The sequence below is a fragment of the Equus quagga genome, chromosome 21 (genome assembly GCF_021613505.1).
Source record: "Equus quagga isolate Etosha38 chromosome 21, UCLA_HA_Equagga_1.0, whole genome shotgun sequence".
Lineage (NCBI taxonomy): Eukaryota > Metazoa > Chordata > Mammalia > Perissodactyla > Equidae > Equus > Equus quagga.
Genome location: NC_060287.1, coordinates 32,675,690 through 32,698,868, shown reverse-complemented (window position 1 = coordinate 32,698,868; position 23,179 = coordinate 32,675,690). Strand labels below are relative to the sequence as shown.

At 43.4% G+C, this 23,179-nt stretch overlaps 1 protein-coding gene across 1 annotated transcript; it reads right to left on the bottom strand.

Annotated features, from left to right (window-relative positions):
* Nucleotides 1-9,683: 9,683 nt before the first annotated feature.
* On the bottom strand, nt 9,684-19,784 carry LOC124231398 (protein ripply3-like). Its single transcript, XM_046648188.1, has 4 exons — nt 19,501-19,784; nt 18,544-18,610; nt 14,131-14,198; nt 9,684-10,770 (listed from the first exon to the last, which is right to left on the bottom strand). Exons 1-4 carry the CDS (start codon nt 19,602-19,604, stop codon nt 10,446-10,448), a joined length of 564 nt encoding a protein of 187 aa, XP_046504144.1. The 5' UTR covers nt 19,605-19,784; the 3' UTR covers nt 9,684-10,445.
* Nucleotides 19,785-23,179: the final 3,395 nt, after the last annotated feature.

Sequence of the window (23,179 nt, the reverse complement as noted above, 5' to 3'; positions counted from 1 at the left end):
TCAGACTCTTGTAGTGCCAAACTAGAATTCTAATGCCGACTGAATTTGCATTCATTGTATTGCATCTTATGCGACAAATAATTTTGTTACCCCAAAATAATTTCTTTCCACTTCATAAACCTAAACAAGTAGGTGATCAGTTGTCTTATATCTCTTTATATTGAACATTAGCCTTTTTTCAAATAACACTTGTTTCACAAAACATGTCCTGGGTAAAAGCTTTAGAACACAGCCACGGTTTATCAAAACATGAAAAACGTGACTGCATTCAGGAGCTTGGAGAATATAATTTCTATTCTGCCGATGGCAAACGAGAATGACAAAAATTGTGGCAATTTTTAAAGCAAACAAAAGCAGATAGTTAAGAACATGTGGTAAATTCTCTTAATCCTAAAAGCTAGGCTGCAAGATGTTTCTGGGTATTTGGGACACTAGGGTATGGCAGAAAAGAAATGAAAGATGTAGAGTCATTGCTCGCCATCTAAACCCGTTCAAGAACTGCTCCTTCTATAGACTAAGTACCTCAGAGACTTGCAGAAGATCAAGCAACGACAGAAGGAATCCAAGCAACGACAGAAGGAATCCAAGCAAAAAGAGAGGCTGAAAGAAAATGAAACTGAGACCTCCCTTCAGCCTGGTCCATTAGGGTGAAAACGCCCCCGAGGCTGGGAATTCTGGTGAGCCCATCAACCTCCCAAGGGCAGGCAGCAAGCCGGCGGGCCCCTTGTTTTCAGAGAAAGTTTTCCCCAAACCCAGATGGGCACCCAGTCCAGAGACCAGGAAGTGAAGTTGCTGTAGACACTCCCTGGGAAGTTTTCTCTGGATTTCTAGGACTAAGCTGCGCCATAAAAACATCCCAATGGAAGCACGTGCGCTGAATCAGGACTCCCTGGCTTGAATTCAGATATCAAGGTGGCAGGTCAGGGATGGGCTACGACATGGGGTATTTTGTGAGCCCACAGCTTCCCCAGAAGAACAGGTGATAGGCAAGAGCTTGTAGCCCTCCTGGAAGATGGCCACAGAGCTCCAGAAAATAGCAGAGAAGTGCCGTCTAGGAAGGAAAGACTCAGTCTGGTATCCTGTGCTAATAATTACCTTGGACTTTAAATAAATAGATTTCCAAACCACAGGAGGAAGTTGAACAAACTTAATGCTTTCTTTTGGATCAAAGCCAAGGCAGGAATATAAGCCGTACTCACCCAGACTTCACCCCGGGAGCTTGCAGAAATGCCGGAAAGTTCACATCGGCGTTTCCCGGGGGCTGAAACCCCCAGGAGATAGTGTCTTTAGAAGTTATGTTTGTGAGACATCACACTCCGGTAACTTTGTGACTGATAATCAATTGTCCTGCTGCGACACGGTTTGCTCAGGTTGACTCTGAAGAAGAATGAACGTGTGTTTATATTTAGGAAATTTCTGAATTTAGGTATGTTTACTCTTAAATCAACTCAAGTGACTTTCTAGATTTTAGCAAAATAAAATCATTTCTACTAAAGCCAGCCATACACATACCCGAGGACTCAGCAACCACTCCTGGATATCTACTCAACAAAAATGTACACATATATGCACAAAAGGCGTATTCAAAAACATTCACAGCAGCGTTATTCATAATAGCCCCAAACCTGGAAGCAATCCAAATGTCCATCAACACTAGAATGGATAAATGAATAGTGCTATATTCCTACGATAGAATACCATAGAACAATGGCTGACTCCTATGTACACAGTGTTGAGTAAAAGAAACCAGACACAAGTGAGCACATATTGTATGATTCCATTTGTAGAAACTTCAAAACTGGCTAACACGAATCTATGGTATTAGGAGTCAGAGCAGTGGTTATTTTGGGGAGGAAGTGAGTGTGGTGGCTGGGAGGGGCCATAAGAGGGGCGCCTGGAGTGACGGTAATCTATTTCTTAACCCGGCTGGCATTTCACAGGGTGTGTTATCTTTTAAAATTCATCAAACATTCATGATTTGCTCACTTTTCTGTATCTGTTATGTGTTGATAAGAAATATATTTTAAAATCAATTTTCAAAAATATCTTTTAATGGTCTATATGGTAGCTGTAACTATTGCTAGGGGCCAGTAAATTGTTATAGAAACTATGTAAAACTTCTGAATTTGCAGGTGTACTGTTTGATGTACCTGGCGAGACCCCAGATTATGACACTGTCACCATTATTTTTGATAACTAAAGCCCCAAGTCTTACTCCTAACTTAAATCTGGAGATTGGCTCTACCATGTTGTTTACCGAAATAATCTTGGAGTTTAAAGTGATTTAAGACACTCACAGAAAGCTCTAGTCTAATGATGGCCTGGATCTCCAAAACTGGTCTTCCCTTCATGTCTTACTTTGGAATTGAAGTTATCATCCCAGAAGTACACCTGGGACCTTTTTACCTTTACATGATGGATGCTCAGAGGTCACTGCAAGTGTGTAGAAGACACGACCTTTACAAACCTAGGAGAGTCAAAAACTAAGAGTGTCAGGAAAGAAACCACAGGATTTCTTTAGAATGATTTCCTTGGAGTTACTTATAGAAATTTAAATTTTGTCATGCTAAAAAAAGATTGTATTATTCCTTTAATGGCTCAGTGGCTAAAGAAAAAGATACAATATTGTTTTACTAGAAGAGTCTAAGCTTTTTTAACAGCTTTATTGGGATGTAATTTACATACCATATATTCACCGACTGGCACTGTACGATTCAATAATTTTAGTAAATTTATAGAATTGTGCAACGACAACTATAATCTAGTTTTAGGATGTTTCCATCACCCCAAAAAGTTTCTTCTCATCCATTTACAGTTGATCCCTGTAGTGGGAGTGATGCCACTCCCAGCACGAAGTATTCTGTCACTATAAATTTGCCTTTTCCTGACATTTCATATAAACGGAATCATACAACACAGTCTGTGGTGTCCGGCTTCTTTCACTTAGCATAATGTTTTCCAGGTCCATTCATGTTTGAACATGCATTACTATTTCATTTCATCCCTTTTCATTGCTGAATAATATTCCATGGCATGGATAAACCACATTTTATTTATCCATTCACCAGTTGATGTACACTTGAATTGTTTTCAGTTTGGGATTATTGTGAATAAATGTGCTGTGAACCTTCAGGTGCATGTCTTTGTGTGGACAAATGTTTCCATTCCTTCTGAGTAGATTCTTAGGACTGGAATTGCTGGGTTATATGGTAAATTTATGTTTAACTTTTTAATGAAACTGTCAAACTTTTTTCCAAACCGTTAATCATTTTACCTTCCCACCAGTGACATATGAAGATTCCAGTTTCTCCACATCTCTGCCAATATGTGTTATTATATTTCTTTTTAAAATTGTGACCATTCCAGCAGGCGCATGACAGTTTCTCACTGTGGTTTTAATTTGCATTTCTGTTAGTAATCAATGACGTCGAGCATCTTTTTGACATATCTGAAACGATAAAATCTGTTTGTAAGGATTACTATGTAAGGACACAATGAAATGTTAAAATAAGACTGTGTTTTGGATTTGCCCAGTAACCTCTAAGGCAGTTGAAAATATTTTTATAAACATCCATCATTTTCATGATCATCATAAAATGTACCTATTTATGTATTGGTCTTTCACCAGCAATTCTATGAAAATGAGCCATGCAGACGTGATTCACGCCCTGCAGGAAAGTATTAAAATCTCCCTCTGGTGCTTCTGTATAGGGCAGTTTTTCTCTTGCTTAGGTTTATCATCTTCCTATCACAGAAAAAAAAGGTGATCAAAATAAACTGCTCGAAAAAACAAAGAAAAACTTCCGTCTTCCTAAAAAAAAAAAAGCTTCTGTGAGTTCAGTTGATTGTTCGGGGTTCAAAATAAAATGATGGAAAAATCTCAGTAGTCTATGTAATTAACAAGGCAGGGATGTGCAACAGATGAGCGTAGAGACACGTGGCCTGTGGTCGGTGTAAGTAATTCTGGTGAGTGAAGCTGCCCAGTCACGGGGATGGAAGTTGGGGGAAGGGTCCGGGCTTAATGCTGGGAAGGGGGCTTCTTGTGGGATGTGGGTTCCTTTCTCAGATTTGACTCATTCTGTAATTGGATTTTCTCTGTATGTAAAGGGATGAGGCGAGTTCAACAGCTTAGTTGAAACCTTGGTAAGTTCCTGGAAACTTCTTGGAATCTGCAGAAAAGAGTTCTTAGACTTTGTTCTCCAGGATCTTAAGGGATTGAACGTCCCAGGTCTCCTTTCACATTTCCATTTTACATCCCATTCTCCAGTGAAGTAAGCTCCTAAATGCCGCTACAAGGTCCCAGTTCAGGAAGAACGAAGAGCTCACTGACTGTGGGCACTCACTGGGGCCCCAAAACACCTCTGAGCTCTGGCCCATTTTTAAAGATCTCACAGAAAAGAATGGCCTTGTTGGTAACCTTGTTCTGTTCCTCTGGAAATTCCTGGTCCACGCCCCCCTCTCCCCAGTTCTTAAATTATTTTTTAGCTGAAGGAGACCAGACATATGCAGGCCAGACTCTTAAAAATTATGCTCTTGCTTCCACTCCTAGACACACACACAATGGAAATGGGCACATATGCCCACCGATAGACAAGTACAGGAATGGTCAAAGCAGTGTTACTCCTCACAGCCCCGAGCTGGAAACTAACCAAATACTTATCAATAGGAGAATGGCCGAATGAATGGTGGTATATTCACACAATGGGGCTCTGTTCAGCAATGAGAATGAGGCTTACAACTGCACACACAGTGTGAATGAATCTCACAAACCAATGTTAATGAGAGAAGCCAGACACAAAAGAACACACGCCCTGTGATCCCACTGATATCGAGTTTGAAACCAGACAAATGACATCTATAAGTATTGGAGGGTGGTGACTGGAAGGGAGCACAAGAGATTATTCTGGACGTCTGGATGTGTTCTGTTTTTGACCTGGGTGCTATTTTCATCAACACGTTAACTTTGGAAAAATATATCAAGCTTATGATGTATCTGGTTGCCCATAGATGTGTTATTCTTCAATAAAAAATTGACCTTAAAAAACAGCCTAGAGAAAATAAAGGATGGTTTTATTTTCTTCAAGTCAATATTTATAATAAAATTGTTATGAAATTTCCTCTAAAAAAACCAATGCTCTCCGATATACTCTTCAAATAGACCTCTGGAATATAAAGATAAATGATAATCTTTTATGTAATTTCAGAGAGCAGTTTTATGCCTTATTTAATTAATTACTTTATTTATTTTGGTGGGGAAATTGGCCCTGAGCTAACATCTATGCTAGTCTTTCTCTATTTTGTGTATGTGGGACGCCATCAAGTGTTACCAAGGATGTGGAAAATGAGAACCTTCCTACACTGCTGTGGGAATGTAAAATGGTGCAGCTGCTTTGGAAAATAGTCTGACAGTCCCTCAAAAAGTTAAACATAAAGTTACCATTTGATCCAGCAATCCCACTCCTAGGTATATTCCCAAGAGAAATGAAAACATGTGTCCACACAAAAAGGCATACATAGATATCCAAAGGACAATTTAAAAGCCAAAAAGTCAAAACGACCCAAATGTCCACAAATTGATGAATGGATAAATAAAATGTGGTCTATCCATACAATGAAATATCATTCAGCCATAAAAAGGAATGAAGTACTGACACATACAACAGCATGGAGGAACCCTGGAAACATCATGCTAAGTGAAAGAAGCCAGCTTCCAAAGGCCACATGTTGTATGATTCCGTTAACATGAAACGTCCAGAATAGGAAAATCCAGACAGACAAAAAGCGGATTAGTTATTGACAGAGGCTAGGGGGAGGGGGAAATGGGAGTGACCACTAATGGGTATGGTGTTTCTTTTTGGAGTAGTGAAAATATTCTGGAACTAGACAGTGGTGATGGTGCAACCCTGTGAATTTACTAAACACTGATGAAGTGTAGACTCTTAAAGGGTGAATTTTATAGTATGTGAATTATAGTGCAATAAAAACAATTTCTGAAGAAGCTGGATTGAAAATAATACAGGTAATGCAAGCACAAGAAAACCACGAGAAAATGGCTAGACTCAAACCTTGGCTTTTCTTACAAGCTCATTGTCAGCCACATAAAAGGTAAGACATGTGATGGGATGATTGAAATTATCAAGAAAAATAATTGAATTATTAACATATAATCATTGAACCTCAAGCAAAGCATATATTACACCTCAGATATTACTGATCATATGTTTAATATCGTGTGATCCTAAATCTAGTATTTTACAAATTTTCATCAAACTTAATGATAATTGTTTAGAAAATTGTTTTGCAATTATTTCTTCAATACAGAAGTTCAAAAAGAAACAGACCACTGGAAAAACACTTTTCCTTCCTACCACAGTAAAACTGGTTAAAATAGCAAGGAAACAATATGGCAACAAGTTGAAATGCATTCTTTTGTTAGCAAATCCGTTGGAATACTCAATGAAAATAGGAGATTTGAAGAAATAAATATTACAGCAAATTATGCAGTGTGGGAGGTTTGTGATACAAATGTTTCTAACATGTTTCAGCTTGTGGGATTTGCAAGATTCTGCTTCCATAATCAAATTCATTACGAGCTACTTTTTGTGAGCCACTGAAAGAAACAGGCATCAGAGAAGTCAGCCACAAGCATAAATTACTTATTCAAAATAATATATTTTATGGAGACCTGGCTAAGGGTAACCATTGTTGGAGTGGCTGCCCTGATGAGAATTTTCAAGATTCTAGAGAAAAGGTATAGAGATACCACATGTGAAAGCCGTTTATTGCATCACTATTAGGCAAGCTACTGCAGAAAATAAATTGAAAGAGAAATGTAGGTTTTGGAAAATATCATCAAAGTGATTTTTTTCCTTTTCGTAAATGAATGGAAATGAAGGGTGTGAGCCATAGGGAATGGTGGTGACTGTGGAGAACTGAAGAGTGCAGGTTGTTTAATGAAGAAGCCAGTACTCACCTCCAGTTGATGGGTTCCATGTGGGAACACAGGCAACTGTTGCCAGAGATTTAGAGTTTTAAAGAGAAATTTCCTAATCTGTAAAGCCCCTGTGACAGGAAAATAAAATGAGTTTTTTGAAGAGCAATTTGTTTTCTCTCTCTCTCCACTGTTTTATTACTGTGGGATGAACATAAGCCACTCGTGGCCTCCTGACTCCTTCAGAAAGATCAGACAATGTGGTTAATTTGATTAAAATAAGACCTTTAAAGTAGGGAACCTTTGCAAGCTTTTGTCTTCATATGGAGAGTGACCCCAACAGTCTTTCGAACTAAATAGAAGCCAGCCAGCTGTCTTCTGGCAAAAGAAACGTAAAAGATTTTTTACATTTTTCTGACCTTTTTTGGGCCAAGTGATTGTTATAAATATGCCAGTTAGCAAATAATTAAAGATTTAATTAATATTTAAAGATTTATTTAAATATTCTTCAATGTAGAGATTTTTTTAAATGAGTGGAAAAGTAAGTGTTGAATCAAAGAAGTTCACGCTATGAAGAAGAGCTTGTGAAAATGCATGTTTGAAATTGTTTTTATCAATAGGGAATTTTTCTTGCTGAAACAGATATGTTACCTTAAAAAAACCCCACCAAGTCTGTATATCTTAAGACAAAAACATTTAAACTGTTTAAAAAATTCCAAGACTTTTCAGTGCATTTTAGAATCCCTTGTCTAAAACATAAATATATTATATAGCTAAATAAAAATACAAAATCCAACGTCTCCTAGTTGGTTCAAAAAACAGCAAATTGACGTCAGAGAAGATGGAAATTTACTCATCAAATTTCAACAAAAACTTTTGCAAAATTGGTGGATGGGATTAAAAACAAATATTGTGATTTAATAAGTGTATGATGTGTTTCTTTCATTTGAATCTATGCTTCTCTGTGAGGTAGCTTAAATGTCATTAAATTATATACATAAATTTAATGACCACAAAAGGATTTAAAAACTGTTAATTCAAGTTATATTTAAAATGGTTCTTTAGGGGCCAGCCCAGTGGGGCAGCGGTTAAGTGTGCACGCTCCACTTTGGCGGCCCAGGGTTCCCCGGTTCGGATCCCGGGTGCGGACTTGGCACCACTTGGCAGGCCATGCTGTGGCAGGCGTCCCACATATAAAGTAGAGGAAGATGGGCATGGATGTGAGCTGTGAGCTCAGGGCCAGTCTTCCTCAGCAAAAAGAGGAGGATTGGCTCAGGGCTCATCTTCCTCAAAAAAAAAAAAAGAAAAATGGTTGTTTGATATTTGTATTATCCTTTAAAATCCGTAGTATGTGTATGTTTTATAACGTGAAACATGTTGGCCCCACAGTACATGTAGGTTGGGCATATGAAATTGCCATTTTTGTAGGTCAAAACAACTGAACATCAGCAATTTAAAATGGTTCAACATAAGGTATAGTTTATAAGTGAATATTTGTTAGGGTGCAGACTCAAGGTTCTTTTTTTATTTTTAAGATTTTATTTTTCCTTTTTCTCCCCAAAGCCCCCCGGCACATAGTTGTGTATTTTCAGTTGTGGGTCCTTCCACTTGTGGCATGGGGGACGCTGCCTCAACATGGCCTGATGAGCGGTGCCACGTCCACGCCCGGGATCCGAATGGGCAAAATCCTGGGCCGCCCAAGCCCAATGCGAGAACTTAACCACTCGGCCACGGGCGGCCCCTCAAGTTTTTCTGATGATGGGAATACATGATCAAAAGTGTGGCGCTTGCACGGGTTTGGGCTTTTATAAAGTCAATCCATGCAACCACAATAAGCAAAGAGGGCCAAGGAGCCCCAACCTCGCCCTCTCCCCGTCACAATGTCCAACTCGGAGTACCTGTGATTCCCTCACTGGCCATGGTAAAGTGTCCTGTCTTCTGAATTTTCAGTAAGCTGACCAAACTCCAAGTAATTTAAGGAGTGTACCACGCAGCACATTTGAAGTTCCGGTGCCGTCAGCATGAGGACTAGGTTTGGTTTCTCAGTGCTAAAATGGCGAAGGGGCCAGATCTCTTGTCTCAGTAAAACTGGCTTACTAAGAAAACTAAACAAGGAAGAGTAAGGGTAAGACTTCTAGTATTTTTCTGTTAAAACGCAGCAAAATAGGAGGCCGTCTTAAACGCTTTCTGAAATAAGGCCAGGTACAGTTTTTTCTAAGTTTGAAAAGAAGTGCTTTAAACAAGTAAAAGAACAATAAAACAAAATAAGTTTAAAAGATTTTCAAAAAAGAAAAACAAAAATAACAAAAAATTTTAACAAGAAAAAGACCAAAAAGAGAAAAAACAAAAAAAGTAATTTTTTAAAGGGGTGGAACAATAAAAAAACCAATTGATGTTGGCTACCTTTGGACAGAAAAAGGGGAGGACGGGAGAGGGTGAAATTTACTTTATTTTGCAACGTATACTTTTCTACACTGTTTAGATTATTAAAATATTTGTGTGTGTTACTCCTATTTTTTAATCTTAATGGATTATTTGGGCATTGATGTTATAGGCCATTTCGTCTCATTTTTTATTCTTTTTCTGCACTCTTAAAAACCATAAATATCACTGAAAGAGTTAAATATAAAAACATCCTGACAAACTTTTAAAAACTTTAAAGAACGAATTAAATCTAAAAATGTCTTAAACAAAAAAATTGATTATCAAACATTTTTTCTTTCAAAATATTTATTTCAAGTAGAAACTGGGAAGACAACCACACATAAGATAGTTAAGTAAGAAACCTTGAGGAATACACTCATTTGGTCATCAAAATATAAAAAAACTGAAAATAATTTTACATTAGATACTTTGATTGAAAACAGGGTGATTCTATTCAAGTAACAAGCCCAAAGCAATTCCCAGCTAGTTACAGCTCCTCTCCCTGTCTATTCATAGGCACAGAACTTGGACAAGAATCATGTAAATTTTTATCCAGAACGGTTCCCTAGAAATCCATGTCTTTTTATTTCTGTTGCTCTTATGGAAATTATTCAGTGTTTTGTTTGTTTTTTCATAAATAAATTTTTTTCAGCATGCCACAGAGCAACCGCATCAACCCTTGGACAATATCTAAATCATTTTTACAACAGCAGAAATAGCCAAATAATGAGTCTCAGGTTAAGTGAGAGGCATGGGTGGGTTACTAATCTGTATTGGAATGATTTGTCACTTGATCAGCAGAGTGACAGTACTGAACGTGCTTTGATAGTTGGCCCTATCCGCTAACAACCCATGTTGACACCAACCTTCTCTTGGTCCTAGAATGCTTTCTAAACGGTATGCATGAGTGCCTGAAGAAGAGTCACCAGAAGGAAAAGTAAAAGCTGAGTTCTTGCCATGAACGGAGTGCTGACCAGGGAGAGTGTAGGCAGCCCTGACCCCTTACACCCAGCAGAAATGCAAAGTGTCCTGGAGCAGCTGTCCCCAAGAGCGTGTGTGAGGTGGGTCTGGCATGGGAGAGAGACCTGGCTTATTTGAATGAGGTGCACTCAGCGCCTCCCAGAGAGTCACGATGGGGGAGCAGACCCTTACCCCCGAGGCCACCACATCCTCGGGATCTCCGTCCTGGGTTTGTCTGTCGACCTCTGCCCTTTGCTCCCAGGCTGTCTTCCACTGGACCTGCCACCTCCTGGCACGGAAGGTCGGGCGGCTGGGCTTCATCCTCTTGCTCTTCATCATCTGAATCGGACGCATCGTTGTAGAAGTGAATGGTGGCTTGCACTGGGAAACTGGCCAGCACTTTCTCCCCGGAACTCTGCAGATATTCTTGACTCTTAGAAATGGGTAAATAAAGTCTAACATTTAAGAAACAAATACACCATTAATCAACTTTAAAATCCTTCTAAACTCCATCTAGAGGGTCCTTTTCCCAGAAGCAGCTAACTCCCAATCTTCATCTCTGATTTGGCCTTGGCTGCAAGTGGCAGTTTTTTTAAGCCACCAGAACACAAAACTGTGGGAAGATGGAGGTACCTGGCCACACTAATTCAGAAAGGAGCCGTAACATGAGTGAGCAAATCCATTGAGACCAACACAGGGAAAAGGGTGGGCTTCCGTGAAGGTAAGAGGAAATTAAAACGGAGTTCCAAGATTAAGAGGCTCGCTCTGATCAAATGGAGACCCGGCTCATCCAGGACAATAAATGTTCTATAGTTGTGTGTCCTTAACGTCAAGGATGCGTTCTGAGAAATGAGTCCTTAAGCGATTCCATCCCTGTGCGAACATCACAGAGTGCATTGAAAGGGAAACAAAATTTGCCACCCCAAAATGTGTCTGTTTAACATGAGGATTATTTTATGCTGATTATTTTTAAGAAACAAAAGTTTTAGAAAATTTTTCCTGTTACCTCCCCCTTATCTGCCTAAAAGAATTCGGATGAAAAAATCTGTCTCAGGAAGCAAGCTATCTCCTTAACATAACATGAACCAGGTGATAGACAGGGAGGAATCTAGAAAAGCCTGTTTGTTGGGCTCCCCTCTGTGTTCTTCTGTGTCTGTGCAGCCAAACAAACACTTGTTTTCCATATATTTGCTCCTTTGCGCCTACATGTGAATTGCCTTCCTTCCCATTGAAGCCCTTGACTCTCCCCACCCCCAACATCTTCTTCCGTCTTTAACTGAGAATGGCATTTAAGGTGAGGGCTTTGACCATTTTTTGGCAAGTTACTTGATTTTCCTGGGTTTCTCCCAGGTATACATGTTATTAAACTTTTGTTTGTTTTTCTCTTGTTAATCCGTCTCATGTTAATTTAATTCTTATACCGGCCTGAAGAACCTAGAAGGGTAGAGGAAAATTTCTTCCTCCTCTGCAGCACTTACACAGACCTGGATGGTACAGCCCACCACACACCTAGGCTATATGGCACGAATCCTATGGGACGACTGTCGTCTAAGTGGTACAAGACTGTATTTAGGTTAGACCCCACTCCTCCAACACCCCCAAGCATGGGGAATGTTGTGACCCTTTTGGCTCTGAAGGAGACGTGGCTCCAATACCAGGTCTAGAGAAGTGGTTAATCTTTCTGGCTGTTGCTGTAGAGAAGCTGTAGGGGTGGGCCCCTCACTTCGCCAGAATAGAAAATGGCAACCCTGGCTACTTGTCTGGAAGGAAGGAAGGAAAAAGAGAGGGAGGGAGGAAGGAAGCAAAGAGAAAGAGAGAAAGAACAGAGAGAGAGAGAGACGGAGGGAAGGAAAAAAAGAAAGAAAATAACTTAAATATATAAAATTTGGAACCTCTAAATCCAGGTTTTGTGAAATTAGGATTCCAGTTATACATGGAAAGTATTAAAAATACTCCCCACTCTCCCCTTAATCTCTTATCCTTGTTCCTTTTACTCACTAATGTGTTTGCATTGTTCCCTGGGGTCTTCTGAGGAACTGAAAGGGATTATCAACTGATCACTGCTTATTTGCAAAGCTGATTTCAATTTCTCGCCTTTTTGGATAAGGGAGAAAAGGGAGAGAGAAGATGCCTTGTTATAAATAACGCATGACCATTTCAAACTTTCTAAGATTTCCAGTAGACCCATGCTTCTTAACCCCCAGGGGACATCTGGCAATGTCTGGAAACAATTTTGTTCTTATAAGTGAGGGGAAGCTACTGGCATTGAGTGGGTAGAGGCCAGGGAGGCTGCTATACCTGCTCGATGCCTGGGACAGCCCTACAACGAGAATTCCCCAGTCCGAAGTGAAACAGTGCTGAAGCTGTGAGACTCTGCAACAGACAGAATGGATATACATCTATCGAAGACAGAAATATAGGCAGAGTTTGGTGGCAGGCCATGTTAAGAATTAGCTGTTATGTTGAAGTATTTATAGGCAATTTTGTAGGATGTCTGAGATTTTCTTTAAAATATTCTAACAAAAACAACAAAAATAGTTGGGAGAAAGTGATAAACATGAACAGATTTGAAGAAAATGGATAATTATTGAGGCTGGTGATGGGCACATGGGGGTTCGTTGTCCTATTCTCTCCACTTTTCCGTATGTTGGAAATTTTCTGGGATAAAAAGATAAAATAAAATTGTGTATTTAGTTTGCAATGCAGTTACATGGATGCAGCCCATGCCTGGCCAGTCACTGCATTTTCCACCAATCAAAACTTGGGGACCAACAGCAGACAGTGAGGCAGGCCCGCGGGGGGGGGGGCAGGTAACTGCTGACAGGGCATGAGAGGGTGGTGGCTCTGAATCCTGGCTGCATGTTAGGATCCCCTGAGGAGCCTATAAAAATACGGATAGCTAGGTCTACCCCAGAACAAGTGCGTCAGAACCTTCCAAAGCAGCCACGCAGAGTTTGCGCTGCTAAAGCTTCGCCAGTGAGTTTATGAGGATTAAGGACCATGATGGAAGGGATGCCAGGAAGGCTTCCCATTTCCAAAAATCACTCTTTGACCAATCTGAGGGGCTCTGGATTTCACCTCTAACAATTAGTGTCTTGGGGTTTTATTAAGGCTTCTGGTTTTCCGGGATAACCCAGATAAACACACTGAGGAGAGGTGGCAGCATAGGCTGGGTTCCTTTTGGTGAAGGAAATGAGAGATGGAGAGAAACAGACTGAGAGAAATGAGAGAGAGATGGAGACAGGGAGACAGACAAAAGTCCTGAGCATGAGCCACTTGCCTAAAATGGATAGAATGAAGAGAGATACAGCAGTGAGGTCCTGATCACCAGCAGGACCATGAAAACACTACCGGGAGAGGCTGGAGGTACCGATTGTGGTGGAACACCCACCCAACTGTTCATTTATTCAGCACATAAATTTTGGAGGTCTACTTGGCACTAGAAAACATATTAACTTCTATAGTGGGAGAAGAATAGAATTGTATCTAAATACCTAAGTATGTATGTATATACAATTAATATACAATTAAATTTAACACAAGACATAGTATGCAATGAGAGGTATAAACAAAAGGTATAAAGAAAAGAAAAGCCAATTCCAGCTTCCAACCAAACACACAATTAATGAATGGATTCCAGAAACCCAACGAAATATCCTTGAAGTTCCTTGGCATAATAATAACTCAATAATATTGGAGAATAGACTACATTATTTTCCACTTTGTTGAAAATGCATACGGTTGAAGACACCAGGTATATTAATGCTTCTATCAAGAGGAAGTTACATATTTCTTACTGTGGAGTCATATATTACCTTACAGGATGCTGGAACCCAAAGGCCCCCTTTGATCCAGAAGTTTGTTGGTCACCCCCAGACTCAGGCTGTAAAGACAGACACATACGAACACAGAGACAGTTAAGGAGCCTCTAAAGCAGCATCCCGGGGTTTTCAAAAATCAGGAGGAAGTAGTCCGCCCTTGTCGGTATGAGGACGGATTTTAGCAGTATTTGATAAGCCCTCTTCCTGTTTCTGTTGTCGGCACTGTGAGGGATTCAAAGGTGGAAGGATGGGTCCAGCCCAGTCCTTAGTTCAGACACTTTAAGCCTAATGGGGAGAGACACATGTGGGCAGCTAACTGCACTACAGAGCATGGTACAGGAAGATGCTAACGATCCTACGTGGGCAGGAGGATCGGGAAAGGGCTCACAGAGGGCCTGGCAGAGGCATCAGCGGCACTTGGGAGAGCAAACTGGGCACCATTCCTGGAGGAGGTGAGCATCAAATTCTGAAAGGCGGGAAAACAGGGCGCACAGGTGGGGAAGTGGGGGGAGCCCAGGGTGGAATGAACGAGAGGCTGCGTTGGTCAAAGGGCTCCCTTGGGAAGCTGATTCTCGATTACAGACTATTTAACTCTTTAGATGGCCACTAGTAAGTCTAGGCTTCATTCTGGAGACAGACACCAAGACCGCTACTGATTGTTGAGCTGGGAGTTCAACAGTCAGGTCTGTATTTTAAAGATAACCATGGCCGTGGGAGCAGCACAAAGCTTGGAGGCGCCTGGCAAGAGGTGATAAAGATTTGAACTCAAGTAACAGCAACCAGGGAGGGAAGGAAAGACAGATTCCGAGGACACTTCAGCAGCCTCCAAAGGCCCAAGACAACCTGAAGATCAAGAGTGGAGAGGAGGGCCCCAAACAGCCAAAGCAATCTTGAGAAAGAAGAACAAAGCTAGAGGCATCACACTTCCTGATTTCAAACTAAATTACAGAGCTATAATAATCCAAACTGTATGGTATTGGCATAAATACAGACACATAGATCCATGGAACAGAACAGAGCTCAGAAATAAACCCATGCATATATGGTCAACTGATTTACAATGAAGGAGCCAAGAATATAAAATGGGGAAAGGATAGTGTCTTCAATAAGTGATGTTAGGAAAACTGAACAGATGCAAAAGAATGAAACTGGACCTCAGTCTTACACCACACACCAAAATCAACTCAGACCGGATTAAAGGCTTGAACATAAGACCCGAAACCATAAAAGTCCTAGGAGAAAACACAGGCAGTAAGCTCTTAACATCAGTCTTGGCAATGAATTTTCGGATTTGACATCACGAGCAAAGGCAACAAAAGCAAAGATAAACAAGTGGGACTACATCAAACTACAAATCTTCTGTACAGCAAGGGAAATCATCCAAAGAAAAAAAAAGAAGAGAGAGGCCGGCCTGGTAGCACAGTGGTTAAGTTCGCACGTTCTGCTTCTCAGCGGCCCGGGGTTCACCGGTTTGGATCCCGGGTGCGGACATGGCACCACTTGACAAGGCATGCTGTAGTAGGCGTCCCACATATAAAGTAGAGGAAGATGGGCATGGATGTTAGCTCAGGGCCAGTCGTCCTCAGCAAAAAGAGGAGGATTGGCAGTAGTTAGCTCAGGGCCAGTCGTCCTCAGCAAAAAGAGGAGGAGTGGCAGTAGTTAGCTCAGGGCTAATTAATCTTCCTCAAAAAAAAAAAAGAGAGAGAGAGGGAAGCTAGTCTGAGCACCAGGAAACTAAGGATGATATTGATGGGTGGAGACAAGACACAAGCAGAGAGAGAGCCAGGCTTGTCCCTGCTAACTCTGACCTTGGTGAGCAAGCCTTACATTTTAGCAGCCATATTTTTATAATACCCTGTGGGGGACTAAGGCAGTTCAAAGGAGGCTCTTCGGAACAAAATGTTTTCCACGATGAAGCTCACTCTGCAGGGGCTCCAGGTTTCACGTCTGTGTTAGCTCTGTTTGTAACCATAAAATACCGCTAATTGCTCAGGTCCAGCCTACCACTGTAAGCAATCCTGTGCTGCCAGAGGGGATCTCACTCCCTATGAGCGGGCAGGATCTAAAGCGACAATGCAAACTTTGGAGGACACCAAAAGGCAGTGTTCGGTGGTACAGAGAAACAGCTTCCTTAAAGCGATTAATTCTAACCAGACTCTGTGAAACATACAGCACACCTTTATACACTTTTAAAACGTTACCCCACAAACATACACAAACTTTAAGAACTTTACACCACAGATATCCTCTTATTAAAGATCCTTTTCTGAGACCGGAAATGTCTAAAGATTCACAGTTTGATAATTCAAAAGGAAGAAAAATGTATACAAATCAAGCACTGTGTTTAAGGGGTGTGTGTGCAATTTTTTAAGAGCGAGAGAACAGAAACAAGCAAAGACTTTCTGAGGCTCTCGCCTTCTCCTCACTGTGCACGCCTCTGACGTCACTAAAGCCAAGACGTGGGAAGCCTGGAAGATGGGAGGACGGAGGGGCGCAGAACACATTCCCTGACATCTCCTTCCAGGAAATCGCCTCCCTCCCAGGGCCGGCAAGGGGCCAGGAGGGAAGTGGAACAGAGGTCAACAAAGGTTTGGGCTGTCGTTCATTTTTCCCAGGCAGCAGAGGGAGACAGCTCCCAAGGAGGGGTAGGGGCACCAAATGGAGGAGTGACTCCGCTGCTCAGGACACAGGGCCTTGAGCCCTTCCGTCGAATTTAGACTTTATTCTAATTTTTCTCTTCCTGCCGGCAGTCCTTGTACAGGTCATTAGTCAGCAGCCCCACCTCATCCCCTTCCACTCTCCGCCAAAGACATTTCTCGGGAAATAGTCTACAGGGCTCCGGAGCCGAGGAATTGTCCTGCTTTGGCGGGAGAGGGCGCTGTTGAGCAAGAAGCGGTCCCTCCCCGCGCTGCGCTGCGCTCCCCGGGCTGGGGCTCCCGGGGACCGTGCGCGGCACGCGGGGGCAGCAGTGGCCGGCCGCGGACCTCTCCGCCCCGCCACCTGGGCTCTGCGAAGTGCTGGCCCGGGGGGAGCGGGGCAGCGAGCTCGCCAGCTCTGCAGCCCCCACGAAACACGCGCCCTCCCTCCTAAAAAAATCCGCCGACACATCTGCTTCTTCCGGTGTGCGGTGCTGACAACCGACTAGAACATTTTTCTGCAAGCATTCCATTTTTCTCACAAATGGCCTTCTCTTCATAACAGGAAAAAAACACTTGTCTTACATTAGGAAGGATGCTATAGTATTTTTATTCTTGCAAACAACTGATAGGCTTTACATACATTTCATTTAAAAGAAAATTGGATAATTGTAAACTTCTATATACTCTCTCTCCCAAGCACCTTTTAAATCTTAGGTTTGAGAACTAAATTCAAATGCAAAAGAAGGAATTATTTTCCATTACTTAGATATTGCACGTAAGAATAACGTGGGCTAAAAAATCGTATCCTTAGTTAATTCGATATAGATTTTATTTGCTTCACTTTTAAAGTAAAAAATAGTCACTGAATTAAAACTCCCATTAATCAAACTAATTGAATAAAGTAGTCTAAGTACAAAAATACGATGAAGGTCTGCTTTCCTGCACCTGGGTTTCTTATCACATTACAAATAAGTGCGCCCTAAACCGTTTGCCACAGTGTTATGTAAATTAAACACACAGTCCTTCGCAGCCTGATTAACCTCAGCATTTTAAAAGTCATCAATTTACATTTTAAAATAAACAAAGGAAAGGTAAATTCTCTGAAAGCAAGTCTTGACTTCAGTAAGTATAAAGCAATGAGGCGACCAATGCAGGGGACAAAAGAATAGTGGTGGCGATTAATCTTCACCCACAAAGCCGTTGGCTGGAGTGTATTTGCTCAGACAACATGAGTTACCCCAGGAGTGCTTGCCGACAGGGCTGAAAGTGCTTCAGAAAGGGCCAGACGGCGGGTGGGGGCTTTTATCCACACCTTCTGGGCACTCCAGACGGGGCTCTGCCCATATTTGCACGGTGGCACCAGCCCAGTGCTAATGGTGCACTCAGCTTTTCTCTAGCTAATGGTGCACTCGGCTTTTCTCTAAGGCGGGGGCAAGAGAGACAGCCTTCTCCCCTCCTCCCTCTTATTGTTGGTTTGCAGGAAAAAAACACAACATGGAAGAAATCTCTTATAATGCCCGTGAAACAGCTCTGCCAGAGTGGCTTTGCTTCTCAAGAAAGGAAAAACAAGCAGGAACTGAATCCACACGTAACTCAGGTCTGAACACCTCGCCCACCTACACTCCTGCTCCCAGAGCTGGAGGCAGTTCTGCATTGGATGACCAAGGGAGGGACAGGCCAAGGAGGCCTTTCACGGTCCCTTTGTTTTAGAGATTGTAGCGCTTTCTACCTTAACTGTTGACACCTACAACGCCCACCTTAACCTTACCGGGTTTCCAGTTCCGGCTGGTTCAGCATCTTGGGGCGACCGGATCCAAGGTCTCCATGGTGTAGGGCTGGAATGGCAGGGATCAAGAAGGAACCTCAGCATTTTCTGCTGTCTTTTAAAATTATATGATAAGAGTTATCATTCTTATCATTTCTAATGTCTGCCAGAGAAAGTCACTAGACATCCCAGAATGTCTTCTCAAGTTCTCAGTCTGTGGAAAACCCGGTACCATCTGTGTTTAAATCCTCTTGCCACATTCCCAGTTCTCTGCCCTCTCTGGGCTTTGAGAAGTCCCGCATCTGATACAATGATCAGGGAAGACATTAGTTGAGGGATTTCTCTCCCAGCCTGGCTGGATCCTTCCATTCAGATTCCCCACTGTAGCTGGCTACTTTGTCGCTCACTCATTTCAACCGCACCACCTGGGTTATTGAAGGATCTTGACTCTACAGAGAGGTTTCTAGAGCTCTAAGATGCCAAAAGGGGGAATCCATTTCTCCTCTCTGGCTGCCTGGCCACCCAGCCCCTTCCACGCCTCCCCGGCTAAATTGATTATAACTTGACTACCTCATAAAGTGCTGGTGCCGGGGGCAGTGAATGCTGAGCCCCAAGCACACGGCACACAAAGACTGTCACTAAAAGTGTGACAGTCAGACTGAGGAGATCCCCCTGCAAGGCTCGCTGAAGGGCCCCGACACTTCAACGTGCCCAGCCGGGTGAATTTCAGATCTATAAACGAAAGGCTTGGCCCACTTCCTTGGCCGCCACCTCCTGGGCCTCCGCACTTCAGAACCGTGCGTTGGACCGAGCGGACTCTGCGTCCCTGTCTCCGGCTAGGGAACTTGCCCCAAGTCGCCTTCGGGCTCTGGGGCTCGGCGGCGCCGCCGCGTCCGGCTCTGCGCTCCCCGCACGGCGCGCCTCTCGACGCATCCAGCGGGGCCACGGGGACACCCTCACCTCTCGGGCCCGCGCGGCGGCGGTGGACCCCTGGGACCGTCCCCGGGGCAGTGACAGACGCGCCTCCGCGCCTCCCGGGCTCCGGCCGCCGCCTCGGGTCTCATGGTGCCCGCGGAGCCCGCGCCCCTCCAGCGGTGCCAGCGACTCGGCCGCGCCTTTAACCTCTGGGCGAGGGCGCTCACCTACCAGTGCGCTCGGCGCCAGGTTTAAAAACGGGGGCGGGGCGGGGAGGGGACACGGGAAACCCGGGAGGAGGTGGGGAGGGCACAGGAGAAGCTCCGGGAGGGGACAGGGGGAGGCGGAGAGGAGGAGGGGACAAGAAAATCTCCAGGAGGGAGCGCCGCGGCGGGGTGGGAGGGCGATGTCTAGAAGGGGACTTGGGAAGCCCGGGACAAGGGTGTGAAGGGGACAAAGGAAACCCTGGGAGGGTCTCCGGGGCGGCGGCGAGGAAGCTCTGGAAGTGGACGGCGGGAAGTGACACGGGAAGCCCGGGGAGGGCGCACGGGTGGGGGCGGGGGCCGTGGGCGTTTCCGCAGGGCGCGCTCCCTCTGGGTGAGGGGCGACGGGACGCTGGCCAAGGGGCCGCCTCCGCCACGTGCGGGAGGGGAGAGGTCCCTGGCTTCTTCTCGCCCCTGTGGGGGTCTCCCGCTGCCCTCGGGGCTAGGGTTCCCGCGTGAGCATCTAGGTCCCGAGATTTCCGGAGACTCTCATGTCCACCTCTTTAGGGCGACCGCGGGTTTTGGGGGGCGGCTACAGAAGCCTCCGGCTCCGCGTGGGCCCTCCCTGCCTTGGGGGCCGGACAGCCAAGGGGAGAAAAGGCAGAAAAAGAAAGAAAAAAAAAGATTGGCAATAGCTGTTAGCTCTGGTGTCAATCTTTCTTTTTTTGATTCTATTTTTCTTTTTCTCCCCAAAACCCCCCGGTACATAATTGTGTATTTTTAGTTGTGGGTCCTTCTAGTTGTGGCACGTGGGACGCTGCCCCAGCATGGCTTGATGAGTGGTGCCATGTCCACACCCAGGATTCGAACTGGCGAAACCCTGGGCCTCTGAAGTGCAGCATGGGAACTTAACCACTTGGCCACCGGGCACCCTGGTGCCAATCTTTTTTTTTTTTTTTTTAAACAGGTTTACCTCCAGCAGATGGGTGGGGTAGTGGTTAAGTTCCTAGCCCCAGTTTGGGCTGTGTTGGCTGGTTTGGATTCTGGATGTGGACCTAGCTAGCACCTTTCGTCAAACCATGCTGTGGTGGCATCCCACATACAAAATAAAGTAAGATGGGCACAGATGTTAGCTCAGGGCAAATCTTCCTCAGGAAAAAAAAAAGTTCACCTCTTGGTCCAGTAATTCTAGTTCCACGTCTATACCTAAGATATATTTTGAAATGGGAATGAAGATATCTTTAATCACAGATGTTCATTATAGTGTTATTTATAATGTTGAAAAATATGGCAATGATTAAATAAATGATGGTGGAATATCATGCAGCTGATAGAAATGTTTACTGAGTTTTGAACAGCATGTGAAAACAGTTATGATATAAAGTTAAAAGGGCAAAATTGTATGAGTAGGATCCAACCTGTACACAGAGGCTGCAGACGACAAAACAGAAATGGCCACTGAGTACTAGGATTACTAAGGATTTAAAACATTTTTAAAATGTTTCCTAAATTTTCAGCGATGAGCATATATTACCTTTTTAAAAATTGTGGTCAAAAAAAAAAATTAGGGGCCAGCCCGGTGGCGCAGCAGTTAAGTGCACATGTTCCGCTTCTCAGTGGCCCAGGGTTCGCCGGTTCGGATCCCAGGTGCAGACATGGCACCACTTGGCAAAAGCCATGCTGTGGTAGGCATCCCACACACGTATAAAGTAGAGGAAGATGGGCGCAGATGTTAGCTCAGGGCCAGTCTTCTCCAGCAAAAAGAGGAGGATTGGCAGCAGTTAGCTCAGGGCTAACCTTCCTCAAAAAAAAAAAAATTAAAAAAAAGAAAAGAAAAATTTGTGGTAGGGGCTGGCCTGATGTTGCAGCGGTTGAGTTCGCACATTCCAGATTGGTGGCCCGGGGTTCGCCGGTTCAGATCCCTGGTGCAGACCTACGCACCACTTGTCAGGCCATGCTGTGGTCAGTTTCCCACATATAAAGCAGAGGAAGATGGGCATGAATGTTAACTCAGGGCCAGTCTTCCTCAGCAAAAAGAGCAAGATTGGCAGCATATGTTAGCTCAGGGCCAGTCTTCCTCAATAATAATAATAAAAAAGAATAAAGTCATTCATTAAAAAAAATTGTGGTAAAATATACATAACATACTATGTACCATTTAAACTATTTTCAAATACAATTCGGTGGCATTAAGTACACTCACATTCTTGTGCAGCCGTCATCACCATCCATTGCCACTACTTTTCTATCATCCAGAGCTGAAACTCTGTATCCATGAAACACTGACTCCCCATTCCCCAGTCCCCCACCCCTCAAACCACCATTCTACCTTCTGTCTCTATTGATTCGACTAGTCTAGGCACCTCATATAATTGGAATGATTTTGTTACCAAACCAAAGTGGGTCCACTTCCTGACGAGTTGAAATCAAAGCCTTCCCTGAAAGTAGTTGTCACACAAAGTAAGATTTATCTGCAGCAAATAAGGAGCCCACAGGGAAATATTTCCAAAGCGGTGGCTCTCTGAGCAGGGGCCTTTTGTTTCAGATGGGGAATGAATACTCAAAAGGGAAGTTTCGTCATCACATGTAGAGGTGGTATTCGTTTGTGCAGGCTCAGTTGGGAAATGTGCTTCCACATACATCGCATGTTATGGTAATAAGGCCTAAGTTTCTCCCGGGGCAGAGATCTTAACATTAACATGAAGCAAAGGTCATCTCTTGGGCACTTTGCTGCCAGTCTGCACAGATGTTGCTCTTGTGGTGGCGTTTGGACCCGTTCAGGGTGGTTGGTAATTGCATCTCTTAACATAATTAAACAAGAATTTGGGAAAAAAAAAACCTTCTGAAACCTCCTTTGAGTTCCTTGGGGCAATTGATTGGTGATGATTTGTCCTTTTATGGAGCATGTATATATATATGTATTTTTTTTTTAATTGGCCCTGAGCTAACATCTGTTGCCAATCTTTTTTTTCCTTCTTCTTCTCCCCAAAGCCCCCCAGCACATAGTTGTATATTCTAGTTGTGGGCCCTTCTAGTTCTGCCATATAGGATGGCACCTCAGCATGTCCTGATGAGAGGTGCTAGGTCTGCACCCAGGATCCCAACCAACAAAACCCTGGGCCACCAAAGCAGAGCATGAGAACGTAACCACTCAGCCGCGGGGCCGCTTCCAATGGAGCATATATTAATTTTATGTTATCCATTTAATCGACCCCAACTCTGCTGATAGGCATTATCTTCATTTTATAAATTAAGAAACTGGGCTTCAGGGAGGTTAAGTAATTGGTGTAAAGTCACCGTCTGGTTGAGAGCCAGGACTCATGCTCATGAGTGGTACACGGGCTTTGGAAAGTGAAAGCTACAAAAAATAAATTTAAAGGGTGAAAGGACCCAACACAACACGTACTCAAGGTAGACACTCAGTTTTGTCTTTGTTTGTTTTTCCTTCTGCCAAGCACTTGTAAGACCACGTGGCCAAAGCTGGGACGGGCTGGCCTGGTGGCGTAGCAGTTAAGTTCGCA